Genomic DNA, 26,717 nt, shown 5'->3' on the forward strand with positions numbered 1-26,717 from the left:
CCCATGGTTCACTTCAACAAAAATAAATGAATAAGCCTTCAGGCCAAATGTATAGCTATAAGCTAAAAGACTGCACTGGTGACAGTTGATAATCTTATTTTTGAATACGTATGGCCTCATTCCAGTCACGAAACGACTCTGGATTATCATGAGGGGAATGCCTGGGCGTTATTTTATGGCCGGAACGATGTCGCCCACACAACAGCTCCCCTCTCTCCACGAATCCAAAGTAAGCGCGAGTACCGATACAATTTGGAATCAGCGACTCTGCCATGGTTTAGCACTGTGTACTACAAGCTGCCTAATGTTTGCCTAATTTTTCTTCAGGGTTGACTCCCGAAGTCTTCCATTTTTGGTATAGCCACAAGGCAGCAGGGCTTTGAATTCAGAGTTGTCCTCCTCCAGTGTTCATTCTCCTTTTAATGATAACAGCTCCGCCACAGGATCCAATATCTAAGCCACACGTGACGGCCAGGAGTTGGACTGGTTGTCAGAGGCATGCCATTGGAAACGTTTTTTTTTGTTTTTAGTAGTCTTGCTAGGGAAAGTCCGCTATTTTTACAAAGCTTATATCACCTCACTGTGTCTGTCTGTTTGCAGAAAAAGTTTGTACACGTTATTTCTCCCACACCCAATCTTGGATCAAGTTGAAATTTTGTACAATTATTTATTGTACCCGACAACACAAGAATCAGCAAAAAAAAAATAAAAATAAACTAAAATAACCAATTATTTTATTAACTATTGGTAATTAATTAATTTGGTATGGTATCATGAACAACGAAAACAAATCGTACTTGACAGACGTGGTGGTATAAGTTGAATTAGTCCCCTTGGGGACTCTTGAACCTGACTGATCCAAACTAATTGATACAATTACACCTAATATAAGCTGTGTTTTTTAAGTATTTTTAAATATTAATTTCTTGTTACAAAGACACTCACTCTATCTATCTGTCTGTCTGCGTGTCGGGTACATATTTCGAACCACTTCCCATTCTGGGATCAAGTAGAAACTTTGCACAATATACATATTTAAAAAAAAAGTAATTAGTTAATTGAATAGTGTTAATAAATTCATTTTGCTTTATATAAAAAAGAGAAATAAATCTGACAGTATTAAGATATATGGCTGTAAATGTGGATTTCTTCCGTTTAGATAAGCTTTTTTTTTAAAAAATATTTTGCTTGTTTATTCTGTGATGTCTGTCTGTCACGTTAAGCACTACTGAAAATCCGATAGAGCGGAACGTCCATCGACAACTTTTGATTGTCTAAAACAAACCCTTTTCGTTTTTTTTTAAATAAAATATGTATGTACAATTTTTATTTCCATAAAGAAGTTTTATTTGTCTTTTATAGACCTTTAACTTGCGATTGATAAAGTTTAGGTAATGCGTTCAATGGACTCTTACATGTGATTTTTTCTCGAGAAACAATCCTAAAAACAAATTTTGGCTTTCGTATTTTAAGTTTTTGGTGTTGCCCCCCCCCCCCCAAAAAAAAAGGTTATTAAAAATATCTGACCTATTTGTTTTGTAGATGCAACTACTACTTTCATTATCTCTAGAAAGTGTGTACCCATAGACATAAATAAATATAGACTGGAAAAAGGAAATACCTTCATGTAACTTAAAAACATGTATATCTATTGTTGTCGGATTTCCGAATTCTGAAAAGTTGCATGATCTTCAGTCTTAGAGATTAAACAAAACTACACTGCTGTATAATAAAGTACACAAAATGGCAAGTCACAAATTTTCGTTTCATAAAACTCTTTTATCGGCCAGTCTATATCTATTTATGTCTATGCGTGTACCATAGTGTACTTTTGTTAGTAACAAAAGAAAAAAAAAGAAATTCCTATTGTGTCCACATCCACAAATGTAAACAATATTTAATAGGACTCTTCCATTAATCCGCATTTGTTTGAAGTGCATTGTGTGTAACGCAAAGTTTGAAAAATCAACAACAACTGACCCACAGGGCCACCCACAAGTTCGTCTGTACCTAGCTTAGTACAAACTCTTTATCATCTATTTATAAATTTTACATTAAATACTATCTGGCGAGGGTCTGATGGCTATTGTTTGAAACACGGGTCAAGTCTTAGTTATCTGTCATTGATTACATGTATTATTTGAACGAGTTAAAGACTCAAGAAATGGATTTAAAAACTTTTGTCATGTGACAAATCATGTGACACACATCGGTGGATAAGTTTGTCAGTATCTACAGAGAAAGATGTAATACAAACATAAACAATGCGGTAACTGGGGCGAGTCTGTTCAGCAATAAAACAACTGTGACATGTTTATATTGTTTCAACTTGTGGAACGTGACATTTAGATTGGAAACAAGGTCACACTTGATAAGACGCTTGCTGTGCGACGATGCTTCTCAAAATGGAGATAACGACCTAGGAAATTCTTTAAAGCTGTTGGGGGGTGGTCAGTATTCTCCCCACTTTAAACTTTGACCCATTGATGATGCTAAACCTGCTGGTATGGTAATACTTCACTGGCACAAAGACAGAGACTAAATAGACCAATCAAAAAAGCATCGTATATCATTCAAACACAGTTACCATCTCTTGAAGGGATTTTCTCATGAAAGAAGCCTTTCCAAAACATACGATTCTTAAAGACAACCTGCACCCATTAAACCACTGTTACATAAGATCTGAACGAAGTGGTCGTCTCATTTCTATTAAGACTAAAACAGAAAGATTTAAACACTCTTTTATCTCACTTTCGGTCAGAGTGTTACAAGGTCATCTGTCGTCATCGAGAAGGACAAAGCAGTCAAACTCATAAAGTGCTGGTTGTGAGTGTGTATGTGTTAAATGTGTTTCGTGTGTGTGAATGTTGTTCGTATTTGCATCTATATTGTTATTGTTACAGTAGTCACGCTGAGGTTGTCAATTGTAGTCAAACTGAAGTTCCATTTGTTTCCATCAATAAAATTATCTTATCTTATCTTATCTAATCTTAATCAACTTGAAAGTGTGTGGAGGAAAAAAAAAAGGAAACTAAACACAGAAAGAGGAAAGTGAACAGACCTAAACAAACTTGGAAAGGATCAGTGGAGATGATGAAACTGGAATGACATGGGAGCAGATGAAGAAAGTTGCTCAGAATCGAGTTCGGTGGAGAGGTGTGGTAGTGACTCTATGCTTTCATATATATAGGTCTGTGGCCTACTGGTTCAATAATTTAATGTTTAAGTTTAAGCATGATTTAAGCTTGGATTATTTAAGCGAGAAAGAGAGAGGTGCCATGCGCATGTTGAAGAAGTTCTTCATTCTGTTTTTTCCCATGGCGCACTTTGGGCACATTTATTTGTGGTCTTTTTGTTGTTCCCCATTATTGGGTAATTTTAATTATTTTTTTTAAACTTTCATCTCTATGACGTTGCTGTATATTGGTTCATCATTAGAGTTCTGTGGAGTAGTGATAATAAAGAATGGACCTCATTCACCAATCGTAAACAAACAACATTGAGCCACATGCTTCTCTTTCTCTTCTATACAAATTACAATCTAATTTTAATCAACAATGGTTATCACGTGACAATTTTCCCCCGTTGTTTTATCAATATTATTTTGGTGAATAAGGTCCATTCATGTGCGTTTCGTTTTAGGGACTCAGGCTCTGGAATCTGCAGGAGTCAAGCTTGATCGGGGTGTAGTCCCGTGGATAGAGTTGCTCTGTAGACTGTATATGGCCCGTACTTGGTGGTGGGCAGTGTAAGCCTAGAGTGTATCTCTAGCAGTATGACCAAGGTGTGACTTTATGTTACCGTACCCCAATAGATCTACTTGGTCATTAATGTGTGTACACTTGAAGGAATACTAAACATATACTATCGGTTTGCTCTCGTGATTTGCTATTCATCAACCATTACTCGCATCGTATTAGGCATACATAGTTTATGAAGCAACATTTGTTGTTCAGTACTGTACGTTACGTTATTTCTGTTGCTTGTTGACAATTAATAGACTGTCAGAGTTACCCGGGTAGACGAGCCAAGGCTTAACAATCACCCACGAGAAGCTGGACAAACCAGGGACGGACAAAAAGATAAAAATGTTAAAATGATGAAAGGTCAAGAAAGAGATGCGAAAGACTGAAAGAAAATAAACAGAGAAAGAGAGAGAGAGAGAGAGAGAGAGAAGAGAAAGAGAGAGAGAGAAAGAGAGAAAGAAAGAGAATGGATAAAAGTTGTGTGGTAACTGGAAGAGAAATATACAACAAAAAATGTTTAGTGCCAGAGGGATTTAGTTAGGAGGAACAGGGTACAAAGATAACAGCACAGTACAAAGATGACAACACAGTACAAAGATAACAACACAGTACAAAGGTGTCTCCATTCATTTATTCATATAATGAAACTATCACAATACCCGTATAACTGACTGATTATATTCCGACATAACAATAACCAACATAAAACATTGCTACCAGGAGAGAGTAGTTCATACCTCCAACCAATTCCAACGCCATCAGACCAACGTAGCCTAGACATGCTGGCTTTGCTCTGTTCAATAAAATGATGTGTTTACAATGAAGTTTTCACTAAATGATGTGTCAGCTTTGTTTTCTCGTTAAAATCATCTTTGTTGTCGTGTTCGTCTTCTTCTTTCACTATCTCGAGAGTGTTATACATCACATCACGCATGTGCCGAATCCAAAGAACTTGATAAATTCTGAAACGCAAGGGAAGTAATACATTATTTGTTTCTTTACAGACAATTAAAGATAACAATGGGGAAGTAATTTCTATATAGCGTGATATGAAATAAATAAGGGAAATAGATTGCTGTCTTTACTTTTGAATTTAATTCTAATTAAGGTTTGAATTTAATCTCTTTTTTTTTATCTTACCATGATTCATGATTAGTTGCACAGACTGCTGTAAAGGCAGTTATTAATAGCCTTGTTGTGATTAGCCTTGTAGTGATTAGTCTTTAGCCCTAAATTTCAATGGCCAAAGGGTTTATACTTTTGCTATTTATGCTTCTCTGTACAATATAATGGTAAAAGTTCATCTTTCAGACCATGAAATCTATAGGGCAGATGATGTTAAGGTCATCTGTTTTTTTGGCCAACGGTTAACGAGCAGGGTGTCATGTGGTCAGCACAACAACCAACTGCCTTTAGTTTCCTCAACTAAAGTCAGGTAACCATTAAAGTTAGGTGGATTCAGGGGCGCCCTAAAAATCCCAAAGCTCAAAATCCCAGTCTTCACTCTTCACCGAGATTCGAACCCAGGAACACGTTTTAAAGTTAAGGGCTTAAACACTCAGCCACCGCGCCCCCTCTCTGTGAGATATACAAAGAGTTAACAGGCAAACTCGGTAGCCACAGTGAAGCACTAGCGGATCCAGAACTTCGGAGTGAGGGGGGGGGGGGGGCGATTTTTTTCCAAACCCTAACCCTTACGCCGAGTAAACCCTAACCCTAAGCATAAAGGTGCGTACATATATATATGAGAATAAAATAGAGCAGTGTTTCTTAACCTTCAGCGAAAAAATAAAAAAGTCATGTTGAGGCCTTTCTCTTGCAAGCTTGGGGGTCTTGGGGAGCGCTGTAAGATTCCCCCAATGGGGTTCGGGGCGAAGCCCCGTCGCAAAAAGCGTTTTCTTGCTTTTTTTTTACGGCAGAAATGCATCCTTCTGACATCTACAGCTCATTATTTATCAGTGGGGTTCGGGGCGAAACACCGACGCCAAAAGAAACGCATTCTCCTGACATTTATAGCTCATTATTTATCAGTGGTGTTCGGGGCTAAGCACCGACGCAAAAGCGTTTTCTTGCATTTTTCACTGCAGAAACGCATCCTTCTGACATCTATAGCTCATTATTTATTAGTGGGGTTCAGGGCAAAGCCCTGACGCAAAAAGCGTTTTCTTGCATTCTTCACTGCAGAAACGCATTCTCTTAACATTTATAGCTCATTATTCATCAGTGGGGTTCGGGTCGAAGCCCAATCACGAAAAGCGTTTTCTTGCATTCTTCACTGAAGAAACGCATTCTCCTGGCATTTATAGCTCATTATTCATCCTATTATAACGGACCTTTTGAATAATGTTGAAAAATATTATAATATAAATTTTTACGCCCTTAATACAATGCAAATAAAACCGATTCATTCCTTGAAAAGATAAGATACCCCACATCTTTAGATTAAGGCTTTGAGGATCGCCGCCGAAAAAAAAAAAATTCGATAAATAATATTCAATAAAATACAAGCATATATGGTGAGTTATAGTCCAAAACTTATTTAACTAGAAAAATATCAGATTGAGTAAAGGTTGGAAAAAGGCGACTAGGAAAAAATTTATTTGGGTTTAGAACTCATCTAAATCGTGACTCTTATACTGAAAAAATTCGTATGAATTAAAACTTTTCCAAAGCAAAGTCTTTCTTAAAATAATTAAGATAAATTCATGTGAAATTCAATAAACTCAGTCTGGAAAGGGGAGTGAAAATGATTAATCTTCACTCTTTTGTATAATTTCTGCTAATGATTACATTTGGCATTAAAGAATAGGGTTGGGGCAACTCGATATAAGAATTTAATTTTATAGCATGTATAAATTATATTAGTGACAGATTTTTTTTTATTTTGTAATTCCTTAACTATAATACAAAAAGAAAAAGTATTGGTTTGTCCCATGGAGGGAAGGTGATTGCATGTATCGCCCCTCCCACCTGGTACAACTTTTTTTCATTTTATATTTATTAATGATAAAATTTGAGATTAGAGTGTGGTGCGACATAATATACAATGGGTTTACGTAGTTTATATTATATACATATTCAACTAATTTTGTTCACATACAATGATTTCTCCATAAAATAGGACCGCCCCCCCCCCCACTCAGAGGGCTAGAGTGGGGAGGGCTGTACATGCAATCGCCCCCCCCCCCCCCCACCGAATCGGCAAAAATACCTGAAGGAGAGCGACATAACATAAAATTTATATATTAATTCAACTAATTTTGTTCACAAACTATGATTTCTCCGAAAAATAGGACCGCCCCCCCCCCCCCCACTCAAAGGTTTTAGGTGGGAAGGGCAGTAGAGGTATTTGATCCCCACCCCATCGGCCAAGAGGGGAACGACATAATATAAAGATCGGTTAAAATACCAATAACAAGTTTTAATCTTATAGATATTCAATTGATTCTGTTAGCAAGCTGTGATTTCTACATATAAATTGGACCGCCCCCCCCACTCGAAAGTTTATGGGGGGGGGGGGGACGGAATTGATGCCATCGCCCCTCCCGACCCCACCATGTCAACCAACATAGAGGGGGGGCGAAATAATCTAAAAATAGGTTTAAATATAAATAATTAGTATATATTATTAAAATAAGTAATAAATTCGTATACAAACTGTGTGAATTTTATACTAAAATTCGTCCGCCCCTAACGCCCCCCCCCCCTGGATCCGCCAGTGCAGTGAAGACAAAATCTAGAGGCCAATAGCACAAACAAAAACTCATTGGCCATAGACATCGCTGACCCTCAACATTGTCACATACACAGTCACAGCTCCACTAAAAACACTCCTATGGAGTGACACCAATGATAACCACACTACTTGTCAAGTCGTATGTGTCATCAGTAGCCCAGTTTGGACTTTGTTTACTTATCAAATCAAAACTGTGTCCTACAAAGAGACACAACCCAGGCAGTTTTGTGGTGTACTCTTAATTTATTCTGTCAATGCTTGAAGCGAAGAATGACTCGGCACTTCTTGTCACGTGGTCAACTCCAAATCAAAGCGGGTTAACACGAAACGGGACTCAAGTGACGTCATGAGGTGATATATTAAAAATATTTTTTATATTTGCTCAAGAAATAACAATACAATTAAAAAAAAAGATTTTGTGCAGTCTGTCTGTCCGTCTGGCTGTTACTTTTATATCTGAAAGATATATAAATAAAATCGCTAATTAAAGATCCGATTCCACTCTCGCCTGTTTGTGTTCAAAAAGATGCAAAAACTTTGGTTTTCTTAAAGCAAATCCCTATAAAAAATATTTAAATACGCAGACATTTTATTCATAACAAACAAACCATTTTGAAAAACAATGTTTTCAACTCAGTATATTATAGTTACAGTGATCAAAAACGTAAACAGAAAAATAAGGGAATTAATATTTAAACACAATATTGCATACATCAATAAAGTTTTGTTTTACTCGAAAAAAAAAAGACAAAGATACTCGGCAATAAAACGAGAATTCAATCATCTCAGAAATCCTTAAATACTGACACCATGATGAGGCGTATAAAGAGAAACTAACTCTCCTTAAATACTGACACCATGATGAGGCGTATAAAGAGAAACTAACTCTCCTTAAATACTGACACCATGATGAGGCGTATAAAGAGAAACTAACTCTCCTTAAATACTGACACCATGGTGAGGCGTATAAAGAGAAACTAACTCTCCTTAAATACTGACACCATGATGAGGCGTATAAAGAGAAACTAACTCTCCTTAAATACTGACACCATGGTGAGGCGTATAAAGAGAAACTAACTCTCCTTAAATACTGACACCATGGTGAGGCGTATAAAGAGAAACTAACTCTCCTTAAATACTGACACCATGGTGAGGCGTATAAAGAGAAACTAACTCTCCTTAAATACTGACACCATGGTGAGGAGTATAAAGAGAAACTAGCTCTTCTCAGCCCAATGTAAATTAGAGAACTTGTTCTAAATACATCCGTTCAATGCTATACAAATTCAAGTCATTGGAAACTCGGTACTCGTGTTATAAAGAGATACAAAAAATAAAAACTCTTGTAATTTCATTGCAGTTATATTTAGATCCATTTTCAAATATTCAAAAAGTAAAAACAAACAAACATTGTACAAATGTTACTAATGAATATACAATATATATAAATATAAAAAAAGAGAGATTCCAAATAGGAACTTCTAGACCGTATTCGTGAGAGACGTTTATAGCATGAGCGACTGAAAACAATCTCTTGCAGAAGACAAGGTAATGAGGCTCCCGCCAACAAGACGCTCTACCCAGGCCTACTCTTAGAACGATGACTGGATTACAGCGTGCCTGCATTCAACGACGTCTTACATGACTGGATTACAGCGTGCCTGCATTCAACGACGTCTTACATGACTGGATTACAGCGGGCCATCATTCAACGACGTCTTGTGGATAATCAAGAAAGACCCGATACAAGACGACTTGACGAGTATCGATCCCGTAACAGATGTATCTGCGCAACTAGTCATTCGAATGTTTGTCATCATTTAGAATCGAACCTTTCTCTTTCCTTTATTTGATGATCCCAAAGCTTCTATCAAGTCACTCTGTCTGGTACAAACTTTGAACACGTAATGTCTCCCACAACCATTCTTGGATTAAATTGAAACTTTACACAATTATTAAATGTACCTAACAAAACAAATTTAAAAATTAGTAAATTATTATTGGTAATTAATTATTTTGTTTGGTAAAAAGGGAAACAAACTCTACATTATTGAAATATAGTTTTTGAATATGGAGTTCTTTTCCCTTAGATATGCCCTTTTTTTTTTTTTTTTTTTTTTTACAAGCAGTCTTGTAACTAATTTAAGGCTGTCGCTCTAGACGCATGGAGAAGTCATTTATGTGGCTCAAACTGCAAGAAACAGCTTGGTTGCCGAGCTCCTCCAGGCTAATGGGTGGTGTGGGGCTCGCAAGTAACAGCTTGAGAAACACATCATCTAGACAAGTTTTGTCACAAAGAACAAAAATCACTAAATACTGACACCACGGAGACGTGGGTACGTTAAAGAGAAAATAACTCTTCCTAAATACTTACACCATCAAGACGACAACAACAACCAGCAGTGCCGCGCAGCCAACAAAAACGGATCCAGTGAAAGTTTCCAGTGTGGCCGTGTAGATGGGAATAAAGACTGGCGGACTGAGGGCCAGACTGATGCTGTCCACCACTGACAGACTGGCAAACCATGGACCTGACAGGACAGTCGATTTTAGAGCAAGACTAAGTTGGAAAATTGCATGGAGAAAGAGAGAGGGAAGAGAGAGAGAGAGAGAGAGAGAGAGAGAGAGAGAGAGAGAGGGGGGAGATAGATAGAGAGAGATAGAGAGAGATAATAGGAGTGTTTGAGAAAAGAGATAAAAAGAAGACAAAAAACACATCAGAAAATGTTTCTAAAATAGAGGGAGAGAGCTTTTCGGAGAAAAAGACAGTCTGATAGAGAGAAAATGTGTGAAACAGAAATAGAAAGAAAATATGTGTGAGAGAGAGAATATGTGTGTAAGAGAAAATATGTGTGTGAGAGAGAATGTGTGTGAGAGAGAATGTGTGTGAGAGAGAAGGTGTTGGAGAGACTAGATGTGTGGGAGAGACAAGATGTGTGTGAGAAAATGTGGAAGAGATGTGTGTGGGAGAAACAGTGTGTGGGGAGAGAGCGTGTGCGGGAGAGAATGTGTTTCGGAGAGAGAGAGAAAAAAAAGAAAAAAGATACAATTCTGAGAGAAGATTTAATTAAGATCTATTCACCTTGATATTCTGGTCCCAATAACCTTGAACCTTCCCCTCTAATCATCGTGAACGACAGATTTTCTGCCAAGCCCAAGACAGGTGCTAGAAGTGTAGGTCAAAGAAACCAATGTTAACCAATTGAAAGAATAATATTCCTATCAACACTCATGAAATAAAAGTAGAGGACGGACTCACGCCAGCGCACGCGCACACACACAATGTTACTTTACACCTTTGTCTGGCTCCCCAAGTCTCATATCAAAGAATCTTTGTCACCCACAGCTCATGGTCTAAGGCCCGCCTAAAAAGATTCCCATCTACAGTTTACAATAATATTCTCATGACATGGGTTGTTGCTTTGTTGATTGGTCTATGGTACGACATGGCCTAAATTGTGCCGATGTACCAAAAACTCAAAACTCAAACCAGTCGTTCGATGGTCCGGGGTTTGAACCCTTCCCGCCACCATTCCCCGCCGTCCTGGTGGAGGTTCGGGATAGGATGTACTAATCTTGAAGGAACATCCAAAACATGACACCAACCAGAACCTGTACGAATTATGACATTTGACAAGTTTAGGTGTTTTAAGGGTATCCAGTATCAATGTCAAATGGCATTAAACATATTAATTGTATCTAACAAAACATGAATTAATTAAAAAATGAACCAATCATTCAATTAATAATGGGTTATTAATTATTTTGTTTGATATATAAGGGAAACAAATTCTACATTATTGAGAGAAATAGAGGTAAATGTGGAGTTCTACCCCGAATATAACTCAGTGCTACACTCTGGCAGAGCCTACAACGCCACTGACCCCAAACTGTATCGGTAATTTGGATACATCAGCTGCGTGGAGAGGGGGTAACTGATGAGTGGGCGACATCGTTCCGACTACAGGCATTCATCTCATTTTTCTGATATGACCCATAGCTGCGAAGGCCATAACTGTCTGTAGAGCACTTACCTAAATATATATGCGTTCTGTAGAGCACTTACCTAAATATATGTGCGTTTGTCTATAGAGCACTTACCTAAATATATTTGCCAGTCCGTCTGTGCAAAGGCGTACATTAGGAAAGCCGCCATGTTTGAGACGACGCCGAGGATGGCCAGTCCAAACCCAGGAAGCCAGCGATAGGCCAGGGCCACGGCGATCACCGTGGCGGCGTACTGTCCAACCTCCCTGGCAAACAAGAACCATCCGATGGTGATGGCGCCGAAACAGAATGGCATGTTCATTAGATAGAGGTTGCGAATCTGTGAATTGTATAACAGAAAAACAAAAGTCTCGCTACGTAACGTCAGTTTGGTACATAATGTCTATATATATATCTAAGTTCCATCTGACTGTGGACATTTGTCAATTGTACACAAATAATTGGACCACATTTCTCCGTTAACAAATTAATTTTTTTTTAAAGTGCAAGCGAGTTTTATCCACGTTTCTTAAACATGACATTTAGTTTCTTAATCTTATTCTCAGGAGAGTTAATCATAAGGTACATGCACTCATTTGGAAGTAAAGTTTACATGTTTCTGTGGCAACATCTTTACGAGGTTTACGGATGGTCAACACATCTACCAACATTTTTTACGAGGATCGCGGGTGACCAACACATCTACCAACAATCTTTACGAGGATCGCGGGTGACCAACACATCTACCAACAATCTTTACGAGGATCGCGGGTGACCAACACATCTACCAACAATCTTTACGAGGATCGCGGGTGACCAACACATCTACCAACAATCTTTACGAGGATCGCGGGTGACCAACACATCTACCAACAATCTTTACGAGGATCGCGGGTGACCAACACATCTACCAACAATCTTTACGAGGATTGCGGGTTGCCACAAATATTTACAATCTTTACGAGGATTGCGGGTTGCCACAAATATTTACAATCTTTACGAGCACTGCGGGTTGCCAGCACAAATATTTACAATCTTTACGAGGATTGCGGGTTGCCAGCAAAAATATTTACAATCTTTACGAGCACTGCGGGTTGCCAGCACAAATATTTACAATCTTTACGAGGATTGCGGGTTGCCAGCACAAATATTTACAATCTTTACGAGCACTGCGGGTTGCCAGCACAAATATTTACAATCTTTACGAGGATTGCGGGTTGCCAGCACAAATATTTACAATCTTTACGAGCACTGCGGGTGGCCAGCACAAATATTTACAATCTTTACGAGCACTGCGGGTTGCCAGCACAAATATTTACAATCTTTACGAGCACTGCGGGTGGCCAGCACAACACCCAAAATATTTTACGATAATTACGCTCCGCTGCGGATGGCCAGCACAATGACCGACAATCTTTACTTTCCCTAACTAAAATCAGGTACCTTTAGGACAGGCTTTAAATCTAGGGACGCTTAGAAAATCATACATTTAAAATAAATAGTGCATACAATAAAACAGGGGCGGACTGGGTATCAAAATTGGCCCGGGCATTACCATATAAACCGGCCCACAAATGGCATGTCATATATTTTCGGTGGGGAGGGGGATTTTTACCCCACTCCGCAATATATATATATATATATATATATATATATATATATATATATATATTAGTCTTCATATATTAATCTTCATTACATTCTGATCTTTCATTCTTTCAAACGTTTTTTCTACCCTAGAACACTCTCTTCCTATAATTAGTGGAAAGACGGTACACACCGCCAAGGGCAGCTAGGGAGTCCGGGGGAACGCTGTGAGCTCTCTCCATTGGGTTCCGGGGCGAAGCCCCGGAACAAACATTATTTTCGTTATTTTAAGCTTTAAAAATGCATATTCTGAGGTATCTACAATGGAATTAGCCAGCTACTCTTTCGCTAAAAAAAAATCAAAAACCAAATCTGCTATTCAATGGAGTCCAGCGACTGGTAGAAAATGGTAACTATAGTTTTGCTTTAGTTTTTGTATTGGAGGGGGAAGGGAAACCACAAAACCCCTTTTGGCTACGCACATGAAATTTGTTGACTGTAGTTTGCTTAAGGTGGCTGCACTGGGGCCACTGGCGGATCCAGAACTTTGGAGTGGGGGGGGCGATTTTTTTCTAAACCCTAACCCTAACGCCCAGTAAACCCTAACCCTATGCATAAACGTGCGTACAGCATTCGATATATATATATATATATATATATATATATATATATATATATATATATATATATATATATATATATTCGATATATGAGAATAAAATAAGACTGTTTCTCAATCTTCGGCGAAAAAAAAAACAGGAAAAAAAACAGTCATGTTGAGGCCTTTCTCTTACACGCTTGGGGGTCTGGGAAAGCGCTGTAAGTTTCCTCAGTGGGGTTCGGGGCGAATCCCCGACAATCAAAAGCGCTTTCTTGCATTTTTCACTGCAGAAACGCTTTCTCCTGACATCTACAGCTCATTATTTATCAGTGGGGTTCGGGGCGAAGCCCCGACGCAAAAAGCGTTTTCTTGCATTTTTCCCTGCAGAAACGCATTCTCCTGACATCATAGCTTATTGTTTATCAGTGGGGTTCGGGGCGAAGCCCCGACGTTTTCTTGCATTTTTCACTGCAGAAACGCATTCTCCTGCCATCTACAGCTCATTGTTTATCAGTGGGGTTCGGGGCGAAGCCCCGACGCCAAAATCGTTTCCTTGCATTTTTCACTGTAGAAACGCATTCTCCTGACATCTACAGCTTATTATTCATCAGTGAGGTTCGGGGCGAAACCTCAACGCTAAAAGCGTTTTTTTGGCATTCTTCACTGCAGTAACGCATTCTCCTGACCTACAGCTCATTATTCATTCTATTATAAAGGGCCTTTTGAATAATATGGGAAAATATTCTAATATTCTAATATGAATTTATAGTCCCTTAATACATTGCAAATACAACCGATTTGTTCTTTGAAAAGATAAGATACCCCACATATTTAGATTAAGGCTTTGAGGATCGCCGCCGAAAAAAAAAATTCGATTAATAATATTCAATAAAATGTAAGCATAAATTGTGAGTTATAGTCCTAAATTTATTTAACTAGAAAAATATGAGATAGAGTAAAGGTTGGAAAAAGTCGACTAGGAAAAGATTATCTGGCTTTTGAACTCATCTCAACCGTGACTGATATATTGAAAAATTTCGTTTGAATTATAACTTTTTCAAAGCAAAGTCTTTCTTAAAATAGTTATGATAAACTCATGTGAAATTACACAAACTCTGTCTGGAAAGGGGAAGGGCGGTAAAATGAAAACGATCAATCCTCCCTCCTTTTTATAATTTCTGCTAATGATTGCATTTCGCATTAAAGAATAGGGGTTGGGCGACTCGATATAAGAATTTACTTTATAGCATATATAAATTATATTAGTGACAGATTTTTTTTTTATTTTGTAATTTCTTACTATAATACAAAAAGAAAAAGTATTGGTTTGTCCGATGGGGGGAAGGGGATTGAATGTATCGCACTTCCACCTATTTATATTATATAGATATTCGACTAATTTTGTTCACATACTATGATTTCTCCATAAAAGTAGGACCGCCCCCCCCACTCAAAGGGTTTAGATGGAAAGGGCAGTAGAGGTATTCGCTCCTCCCCTTCCAATCGGCCAAAGATGAACGACATAATATAAAGACCTGTTAAAATACCAATAAAAAGTTTTAATCATATAGATATTTAATTGATTCTGTTAGCAAGTTGTGATTTCTACAAATAAATAGGACCGCCCCCCCCCCACTCGAAAGTTTATGGTGGGGGTGGGTGGGTGGGGGTGGGTGGGGGGGCGGATTGATGCCATCGCCCCCTCCCGACCCTACCAAATCGGCCAAATTACTAGAAGGGGGGGGGGGCGAAATAATCCAAAAATAGGTTGAAATATAAATAATTAGTATATATTATTAACATAAGTAATAAATTCGTATACAAATTGTGTGAATTCTATACTAAAATTCGTCCGCCCCCCCCTTCGGGGGGGGGGGGGTCGGCCGAGTGGGGGGGGGGGCGATCGCCCCTACCGCCCCCCCCCCCTGGATCCGCCAGTGACTGGGGCAGTAAGTAAAGTTTCTCTTTCAGACAATGAGGTCTGAGGCAAGTGATGGTTTGAAGACCCTCCCCTCCCGGCTACGCCCATGTGTTATATTATAGGTGTAAGCCTAATTCTCTACAAAATATATAAAGTTTGATAACGCATCGAAAACTGGATGCATGCATTCGAAGGATTACATAGTGTATTCTATTTATACATGTATGTAATCTGAAAACTATAAACAATACAATAGCTGCCTAATGAGTTTGAAGCTTTTTGGTATTACTTATAGATTACAGACGTTTCTTCAAAAATAAGATTGTTACGTCTTACGCATTTCATGTGTCAATCTAGTCATGCATGTTGATCTGTGACTTAAAATATGCTAAATCATTGGTTTTCCTGGCTGACTCAGGCAACCCATTCCATTAAAAGATAAGAGAAAGCAGAACGGTTAGAGAGGCACTTACTTAATGTGAAAAGCTCTTGCTTCCTCCTATTACATTTTCAAAAACGCGATTTGTATATGAATATACCATGACCCATTATTTAAAATATAAATCTCCTTTCATTAAATATCAGATGTGACAGCGCTATATAAATTATTGTAATTATTGTGAGAATTTTCATCATTAATGACTTCATACTAAGCATAAGTTTGCTATTAGTTACTATATTATAAAGTAGAATGTGAGGTGTATGTATGTATGTATGTATGTATGCATGTTACTTATAGACATCAAAACCGCTTGACCAATCTTGATAAAACTAGGCAGGAATGTTCCTTGGGTACTAACTTAGACCGTAGTGTATGTATTGTAGCCCTAAAACAAACTTAAGACCCTCAAAAAAAAAAAAAAGTTGTCCGACTCTATTAAATCTATAGTATTTATGGATCTAGGCCATGGTTAACAATGTTGACATGAGAAAAGATCGAAAGGATTTAGACCTAGATCTAATTTTAAGAAATACACTTTGCGCAGTTTTTTACTTTGACACATGAAAATACAAAAGAAGATCCATTGATTTCATTATATAATAAAATTAACATTCAATTTTGTGTTTCAAAAGCATTTTTTACATAAATTAGTTCCTTATATCTGTGACTACAGATTTCCTGGCGAACATTCTTTCATTAGACATTACCAATTGGTTAAACATTAACACATCTCTCTACTGAGTCTATTCCTAGGTCTAGGTCTAAAATTCTTATTGAACTCTAAGATGATAAAACTTCTTTTCGCAAAGATAGTTTTGTGCTTTAACACATAAACATACTAATTATTGTCCATTCATTTGATATTTTAATCAATTTAACATTCAAATTTGTTTTTCTAAAGCATTTTTAATACATTCGTTCGCTGTTCGCTAAAGTTGCGTAGCCGTGTTGAGATAGGCCTATATTCAATCATGAAAAAAGTTCACGCATGCGCAACACAGAATGAACTCTATAAAAGCCAATTTTTAACTCTAGATTAGTGTAGATTTAGATCTATGTCTACCTCAAGATCTACTTTATACTTTAACACATGAACATACAAAATTAAGTCTATTCATCTCAAATTTTAATCAAATATATGTAGGCCTACAAGCAAATGTTTTAATTTGAAAAAATGGATTTAAGCCTATTAGCTATTTTTATTTGATAGCTTCATTCACACTATTTTTACATTGACACATTCGCTTTACTTATTACATTATTAATTCGTTTAAATGTGACTATATCGACAGTAATGCGCAAATAAAGACCCGCGGGTCGCGGGTAACATATGTCTAGTAATAGTATAAAAATTAATTTAGATCTAGATTTATTTGTAATTAAATAATTTTTTTTTGTAAGCCTTAAGTGTAGTATTTTTAGATCTATGTTATTAAAAATAAACAAAAAGAAACTTACTTTTTCTTTTCAAATCGCAGAAAGTAGAACTTTATACCCATATTGAGCTGTGAATAAGTTGAGTGGTTTGCAATTTCGCGGCTGTGTGTATGTGTTAAAGTTAATTTCTATTAAATATAATGTTTTCTAACTTAACCTCTCTCATTCCTCTTTTTGGTTAAATTTCATTGGAACCATTAAAAGACTTAGGAGGGAAGGAGGAAGACAAAATATGGCAGTGCCATCAAAAACCCATGCCGACTAGCAAAATGATTAGGCCAAACACAACCTCGAAGATATCAAAGCAGTCCATGCCGCTCGTGTATAGCAGAAAGTACGGTCTAACGTATTGCAAATGATAATACGTACAGTGTATTTTTTAGTCTGTATTGAATTTTTTTTTTCTTTGGTCTCGACCAGACCGGCTCATTCGGTACCGGCCCACCGGGCATTTGCCCGTTTGCCCATATAGCCAGTCCGCCCCTGCAATAAAATATTAATTTAAAAAAATGTTTACCTTGTCGACCCCTGAGCGAGCTAGCATTAAAACAAGAAAAGAAATGGCCGCCAAGGTAGACAATTTCCTCAGCCGAATGCTTTCAGGCAGAATGAAAGGGGAGAGAATTTCCTCCAGAGCACCTTTGAGTGTCCAGGTTTTTTTCTTGTTCTCTAGATCTTTTGGTTTACGATTAGGTAGAATCAACACCAGCACAATTCTGCATACAAAAGTTTACAGTTTAGAAAAAGAAAATACAATGTATTGGCATTTTTACAAAGCTCAAATGAACTCACTCTGTCTGGCAAAAAGTTTGTACACGTTGTTGGTCCCACACCCAAACTCGGTTCAAGCTGACATTTTGCACTATTATTTCTTTTACCTAACAACACAAGAATCAATTTAAGAAAAACAACAACAATTAGTTAATTGATTATTGGTAATTAATTATTTTGTTTGGAATCTCGAACAAGTGAAAGAAATTATACTTGACTGAAGTGGTGGTATAAGCTGAATTAGTCCTCTTTCTAGGTCGTAGTCTAAGGCTTGCTAAACACAAACATAAAATAGGATGAGTATATAGAAAAAAAACATCATCATCAAACTCCATTTGAGTGGGGGTTTGAGAGGCTTAAATACTCTCTTGCAGAAACCCTGGACAGAAACCCTGCTGTCTTGCGTAGTGCATACACGTCACCATACAGGTCGAGATTTTCTGGTTTCCCAGACCTGTCGAGGCGGAGATCGGCAAGTCTGGGGCAGTCAAACAGAATATGAGGCACTGTGCTATAATAGCTTGCTCAGGCCTGGACAGCCTCCTCCACGGGGAAGTGTGATGATATGATGACAGTGTCGATATTGGGGGGCCATGGTCCATCAGCTTTGCGAGTTTTATCAATGGCTTCATGCGCCTCATGCGCTCCCAGACTCCACGAGCTTTTTGGGACTTGTCCCAGCACTCAAACCACTTTTCCACTTCAGTTTTTTTTTTTTAATTATAGTCAGGGCTTGATGAAAGCTTACACCCTGTTCAGTGGGTAGAATTTGCCCTCCCTGGTGGGCCAAGGATTCTGCAATAGATATCCCGTTCTTATTTGCGTATTGAGAAAGTTAAAAGCATGAAATTGCCTTAAACAAAAGCCATTGGTAAAAATATTTCTAATCGCACAGATTTATTGTTTTAAGTCTAGATCTGTCACAGGTCTGTATGATGTGGCAATGGGCTATTGGTCTAAACTGCCCACAGATGTTGTAGGTCAGTGTTCAGACCTTCTGTCACGAATAGTCTCGCATAAATGGGTAGAAAAATAATTTGTCTAGAGATTGCAAACATTAAGAAAATAAAGTTAATGAAGTCATGTGTGCTAACAATGCTATGGTGTTAATTGCTAACTATTAACAGCTAGTTGACGGAGTAACTTGTGCTAAGAAAGCCACTTGAACTATGATACTATGTTTATCACATAACATTAACAAGAAAAATATTAAATACTTTAAAAAATAAAGAAATAAAGAAATAAAAAAGTTTTTTTCTATTGGAAAAACTCCACATTTACATCTATATTTCAATAATGAAGAAGTGATTTCCCTTTTTCGATATTAAACAAAATAATTAATTACCCAATTTTTTAAAAAAATATTTTGATTCGTGTTTTGTCAGGTACACTAAATAATTGCTTCAAGTTTCAATTTGATCCGAGAATAGGCGTGGGAGAACTAACGAGTACAATTATCTAAGGGGGACAAAATACTACATATTTAGCATACTGAAGGGTTAATTGCGCTTGTCGGTCTCAATACACAATTATTAATTATCAGTAATTAATTGACTAATTGGTAATTAGTTTTATATTGATATTGATTTGTGTCTTGTCTTCGACAATAAATAATGGTGCAACGTTTCAACCTGATCCAAGAATGGGTGTAGGGGAGAACATGTTCGAACTTTTTACCAGACAGAGTTGATATAATTATAGTTTTTTTTATTTGTATAAAGCACGTTATATTGGCTGTATTGTACTAACTTCACGCATCGTATGCGCTTACTTCTAGACTATATGTTCTACGATTACTTTTCAAATACCGTATAATCATTGTTTATTGTTATTTTTTGCAATGTATGAATAACAGTCAATAACTAGACTATGACCTTATTGACCTATATTAAAAAGTAAGTAAACATAGATCTTCTTACGCTATGAGTTGTAGACCACAGGCCACCAGCGATGGGACAATGTAACCAGAGCGCTCAATGAGCTGACCAGCAGCCACGTAGACTCCTCCGCTAATGATCCCCTTAGCAGCCTCCACGATGGCGACACCCAGCGTTCTTTTCTTGTCGCGCGAAGTAATATCAGCAGTGTATAGAAATGAACCCATCAGTATACCAATCACCTGATCATTCAAGGAAATGGTAACTTTAATTTACAGGCCATGTTGGTTGGATTTAAAACAACATCTTCTTTAGAGCTACTTGTCTTCATTTCATAATTTTTGAAACAATATATTCTATTTGGCACGACATAAACTGGCTTTCAGAGAACAATAACTGTGGGAATAAAGTAATTCTGTTCTTTAGAAGAGGAAATATTCAAACAATATATGAGGTACTTCCTTTGATTTAGAGAAGCTTCGCATTTATGTATTTTAAAACTAAACTTCAATAAATAAAAACAGGCTTTACTCTCCTATGTCCTGTACGTTTTAGAAATGAGTGCGAGCTGTTTATTTATATTTTTAAACAAGCAAAATATAAAAAAATCATTTAAAAAAAAAAGCTTATCTAAAGGGAAATAATTCCGCTTTTAAAATTATATCTATTAATAATGTACAGTTTATTTTCCTTATGCGATATCGAACAAGATAATTAATTACTAATACTTAATTAACTAATTTGGGATTAAAAATTTGCTTCGTGTTTGTTTAGGTACAATAAATAATTCTTCAAAGTATCAACTTGATCGGACAATGCACGAGGAAGATATAGCGTTAACAATTACTTAAAGGGACTAAACCCAACAAATTTAGTCATATCTGTGAATACTGAAGAATTAGTTCCCCTTGTTGATATCAAACAAAATAATTAATTACCGGTAATTAATTGACTAATTGGTTACTTAAAAAAAAAGATCCATGGCAAGATCTATGGCAATAAATAATCGTGTGACGTTTCAACTTGATCCGAGAATGGGTGGGGAAACAAAAACGTGTACAGACTTTTGACCAGACAGACACAGACAGACTGAGTTGATATAAGGTTTGTAGCTATGGCGGATGTTTACCACTGAGTCAACGAACTTCCTTCCTCGAATGGGCAGACAACTAGGACAAGGTGAATATAATTATTAACAAACAGAAGTTGATTGGGGAAGGAGCAATGGAGCCGATACTCAGAGTCAATAATATCTAATGGCGGCAAATATGTTAGAGTTTGATATATAATTTCGTTTGTAATGTTTTTAAAACACTGTCCACTTTACTAATGTAATTGAAGAAAGTTGGCACACAGTCCATTGCTTCAAAGAATGCCTCAAACAACAACAAAGCGTATGTAAGAGAAACAACTTTATATAAATACAACATAAACAAATAAATATAAATACAATAAGATTTATTATCCTTTAATCAATATCTAATTAAATTAACTACTCACTAATAATTACTTGACTAATTGGTTAATTTTTTAAATGATTCTCGTAACCTAGGGACTACTACATCAAAAAATCATGTGAAAAAAAAACATTTTTTAAACATTTGGTATGTTGGATACGTAGCTATTAATAATATGGCTATAAATCTGTTCTACTCACATTCCTATATCAAAGGCGGAATTTAAGAGAAGCGAGAGAAAGCGGACAAGGCAGACAAGGAGATTGGATGTTTCAAGTAGAGTGATGACGGAGAGTTCCTATCAATGAACTTATAACACGAAATTATTCCTCCTATTAAACCTCTTACATTGCCGCACAGTCCATCCACAGCGTAGGACAGGTACAACCACTGGAGGCCCAGCTCCCAGTAGACCACGACGCTTAGCATGGCGCATTTCAGAAAGAAGCCCAGGGTGGGAATGACCAGCAGCAGCTTCCGGCTGATAAGGGCGGCCACCGTCCCCAGCGCCATGTTGGACAGCATTCCCAGGCTGTAGGAGATGACGTCTAGGTAGAGGTGCATGTTGGATGTCCTGTCCTGGACCTCGGTGACCAGGGCTTTGTCTGAGCTGGCATTGGGATTGCTGTCTGACGTGTTTAGACATGGCTCACTAAAGAGATCAATCACCAACAAAATAAAATATATAAAAAAAAACAAAAAAAAACTAAACTTTTCACTTGCATAGTAAAATGTGGATAAACGTTCGCAGTTTAGATATTACCCATTGAGTCCATGGACATTTAATCAGATCTATGATTTCGTACATTAATATCTTTCTACCTATAACAAACTGTAAATAGTTTGGCATTGCAAAAGTTTGTTTAAAAGAATTAAGACAACAATTGTTACCGTTTCAGAAATAACTTGTCAAGCAGAGAGTTGGGGTAATCGGTGTACAGAATAGAGTATGTCTAAGATGGCTATGTAATTTGTAAAGCACAATTATATGATATTTCTGAGCACCTTATAGGCTATAGCTCTGTAGAATCACAAAGTATTTGTTGTTCTTTAGTTCGATACAGTTATTTTTCAATGTAGCGTCCTTGACCTTTTTAAATTAATTTATTTTACAATCTCTCCCGATCTTCCTTGCTTTTTTTCCTCCTCAAGTTTTTCTTTAGCTTACTATCTCCCCGTGGCCCCGCATTTATCCATATTGCTTTCCTTTATTTCTATGATACTATATTTAGTGTTCAAATATTGGAAAACCGGGATCCTTAAAAATGCAAAAACTGAACAAAGGGAGATAAATGTCTTGTTATCGTGGAAATTCCTAAATGCAGTAAAAGTTTTTCACCTTGCCAAATTAGTATTCCGTCTTTACCTAGACCAGTGGTTCTCAAACTGTGATACGCGGAGCCCCAGGGGTCCCCAAACGACCGTAGTAGGTCCGCAGAAAGATGAAAATAACTTTTCAAATAACTTAATCCGATCGGATAATTTTAATGATAATCGACTCGTCGCTCACATTTGTGTTATAGGTTTATTACGTACTATTGGACCTTAACCAAACATTTCAAGACATTCCTCACTTGGATATGTCCCATTGAGTATTGAACTTTTTAGCGCATGGTCAAACTCAGGTCCCAATCACAGATGAATCCATATTAATACAGGGGCAGCTTATTGAAATATACACAAAAAAAAAAAAAAATTAACAACGGGGAACATAGAGTTGACCAATGTTTGAACAAGGAGACCACAAATTCCGGTTACAGAAACAGATTCCAAATGTATACCCTTCATTATGGGTCATTGTACAGAAGTTGTTGACTGCTTTCCTGTCTTCTTGTTTGGTACAACGTGGATTCATTGCCGTTATGAACCTCATCACAGATAGAAGAAACCAACTCGAAATGTGTGCTCGTTGAGATGTGCAGTTGTTACTTACAAACATAGATCCGGAAATAAATACACTCATAAGATCTCATCCAAGTCATTAACTATTTAATTTTTAAGCAAATGTTTTAATCTCAATACAAAATCCTTCCACATTTTGAAAATTACATTTGTAATTTCTGTGCTATGCATTTATATAGCTTTTTCCATTGGGGGTCCGTGGGCAAGTTTTGACTATATAAAGAGGTACACGGGTGAAAAAGTTTCAGAACCTCTGACTTTAACTACATCTCTGACATGACTGTTCAACTCGTTCAATGTATCAGCCTACAACATTGTAGGACATGGCAAATAGCTCTTTAAAATAGTTACTGAAAACATGGATTCGATTCATCAAAAATATCACAGGAAATAAATAATCCAAGACTTAGAAATAGATTTAAACCTTTTCAGCCCTCTTGCTATTCTGATATCTCATCTGCTTCTTAAGATTTGAATAATGTTTCATACAAGTTTGGCATTACATAAACATCCACATCTTCTTAACTCAATCGTCTCCCAATAGCAACATATGCATGTGAGACATGGAAGTCATCTACCAAAATTGAGGTTTAACAAAAATGGATAAAACGAATTTTAGAAGTCAATTATACAGATCGGGTGTCAAACAAGGAAATCCTATGACGAACTGGGAGTTGACCACTTACTTAATGAGTTGACCACAGAGCGTCGCATCACGCGTTTATTATTCTGTACAATTTTAGTGTTCTGGTTCTCCAAGTTTTTTTTTTTTTTAAACTAAATATCAAAGTTGGTAATTTGACGAACTGATTGTTATTTTTAAAATCTAAACATATAAAGAGAGTAGCAGGGCCGGCCTTATATATATGGAGGCCCTAGGCAAAGTAAATTTGGTGGCCCCAAATGGAATAGAAAAATTAGAAAAACAGCGAAAAAAAAAATACGCAATTTATTAAGCCCCTAGTGTACTTCAGAATAACACTGAGTACAAGTTTCGCTATTTTTTTCTCTAAAAGAAATTATCAAATAATCTGTGGAAGGCCACTACTAATTAGAGGCTCCAAGCGGCTGCCTAGTTTGAATATGCCTAAGGCCGACCATGTAAGGAGATACAAAAGCAAATTTGTGGAAGTAAGTTTTCTCATTTACAATTAACTCAATTAAAAAAAACAACAACTTTATTATACACAAAGCGATTTTTAATTACCTGCTGGTGTCTATGATTCTATCTCCAAATATATCTTTAGCATACACACTGTACAAATACTGGTCTATCACTAGACTGTACACTCGAGAAGCACTGCTCACAAACACTGTCACCAATGTTACTAAAGTCAGCGGCCATCGGTCAATGCTGCTGTCACCGGCGAAGCTGGCGGAGTTTCTTCTGGAACCACTGGACACAAAAGAGTGCCTCCTGCTGTTGGTCAGCGAACGCCGCCTTCTGTTGGAGCCACTTCTCTTCAAAGTCGGAGAAAGTTCCCCGGAGATCTGTTTCTCGTTTACGCCCTTGACAATGTTCCCCTTGCTGCCCAGACTAGGCACGATAAGGCCCGGACCGAAGATGGGATGAGACTCTTTCCCGGATTCTGTGGTTAGAGCTGGCTGAAACTCTGCAATAGTTTGATAGCCACCTGTCTTATTCTTGGACACCAAGTTCCGAGATTCCGAAACTGGTTCCATTGTATGATTTGAATATACTGTAAGCTAGCCAGGCTTACGACATTTAGTCAAGAAGAAAACCATTTTTAAAAAATGGGGTGTATGGTTTTAATGAACTTTGTTGCATCAAGTTATAGACTTTTTCTTCTAACTCTAGAGACCAATAATACTCTCAATTTCAATTAATATTTCTTTAAATAACTTCATTAATATATTGCCCACCACAGTTGTTTTTTTCAGAAATGCCTTAATATAATAATAATAATAATAAAAACAGCAAAATCTAAATTCTAATAAAAATGTGAATATCTCATAGCCGTATTGCTATTTATAATTAATATGTTTATTATTAGTTTGATAACATATTAACATTTAATCTATATCTTTATGGTTATAGATTTCTGAATAAAATCACCTTAAATGCTATAAATGCACTGTATTTACCTACAAAACTGAATAATTTTGTTTTCCTCAAGAAAAGAGAATCGAATCTCTTCTTTCAGACTGATTATATAATGTACTGTGAACCTTCAGATTTGTGTTTCTGTCAACAAACTGAAGTGGCTGCACGTTAGATGTATGTGTGTGTGTGTGTTGGGTCATGACTGATAAGCCAAGACTTATTAAAGAGTCATGAACCTTGAAATGATCACACTATGATAAACAAATGCGCTGAAATAAAAACGCTACTAAGGGTGGAGACAGACGAAGGAGCTAAGACACTCAAATATTTGTTTATTTCTTAATTCGTGGCTGATGTTCAGCGGGTGAAAAGACCGTATGACGTCATTTAGTGGAGGAAATCGTCTGCCATTGCAAGCACGTGACTGGCAACTTTTGAAATATCTTTAGAGATAATCAGATATCATTGACTGTAAAACAGATAATAAATTCAAGACACAGCCACCAAGGGCGGAGTTTTTCTGTTCTAAAGCCCTAGTTCTATCTAACAAACTCTAAAACTTCCCAATGAAAGCTCCACCATTAAAACCGAGCAAATCAATCTTTGATAGTCCCCCTTTTTTTGACCGTCAATTACTAGAACATGAAGGATTTTGTAGCCTCTTCCGGTATGAAGTTTGTTTTCCGTTTTTATTTTACTAAGCTCAATCACTCAGTCTGTCTGTTTCAATATTTGTATACCTTATTTCTGCCACTTTCCACTCTCGGATCAAGTTGAAACTTAGCACAATTATTCATTGTTGATAACAACTTAAACAAGGTGTTAATCAAAATAAAACAAAAAACAAAGAAACAATTAGACGTCATTATTTATGTTTGTTTTATATGGGCTTTTATTGATGAAAAAGGCAGTTAAACTTAAAGAGTTTAGAGCTTCCTTAATAGTAATTTAAGTTTAAAAACAAAAGAAAACTGGCAGCTGACAAGCCCTCCAAGTGTTTAAAGTTTAAATAGGAATATTCTTTTATTTATTTTTTTAAATAAGTATTATTTATATTGAATTTGTTTATAAATCTACTTAGAACTATTTGATGGCCATTGTTCAGTATACAGACCATAATGTATGTCTGTATGGTTCATATTTCCAGAAGAAGAGTTACATTAGCTTGCTTAATTGTACCTGATATTA

General features: G+C 36.9%; 1 protein-coding gene across 3 annotated transcripts; it reads right to left on the reverse strand.

Annotated features, from left to right (window-relative positions):
* Nucleotides 1–4,359: 4,359 nt before the first annotated feature.
* Nucleotides 4,360–26,253, reverse strand: LOC106075136 (proton-coupled folate transporter-like). 3 transcript variants are annotated; one of them, XM_056024478.1, is made up of 9 exons: nt 25,571–26,253; nt 24,672–25,180; nt 21,911–22,214; nt 20,148–20,347; nt 17,975–18,173; nt 11,584–11,809; nt 10,565–10,648; nt 9,857–10,013; nt 4,360–4,708 (listed from the first exon to the last, which is right to left on the reverse strand). In XM_056024478.1, the coding sequence occupies exons 2-9, from the start codon at nt 25,145–25,147 to the stop codon at nt 4,561–4,563; spliced, it is 1,794 nt and encodes a 597-aa protein (XP_055880453.1). In that variant the 5' UTR covers nt 25,148–25,180; nt 25,571–26,253; the 3' UTR covers nt 4,360–4,560. The 3 variants fall into 3 exon arrangements, with proteins under 3 accessions (XP_055880453.1, XP_055880451.1, XP_055880450.1); XM_056024476.1 differs by having other exon boundaries at nt 24,672–25,295; XM_056024475.1 differs by lacking the exon at nt 25,571–26,253 and having other exon boundaries at nt 24,672–25,537.
* Between the last annotated feature and the right edge of the window lie 464 nt (nt 26,254–26,717).

Source organism: Biomphalaria glabrata, chromosome 3 (genome assembly GCF_947242115.1).
Source record: "Biomphalaria glabrata chromosome 3, xgBioGlab47.1, whole genome shotgun sequence".
In the NCBI taxonomy this organism is placed as follows: domain Eukaryota; kingdom Metazoa; phylum Mollusca; class Gastropoda; family Planorbidae; genus Biomphalaria; species Biomphalaria glabrata.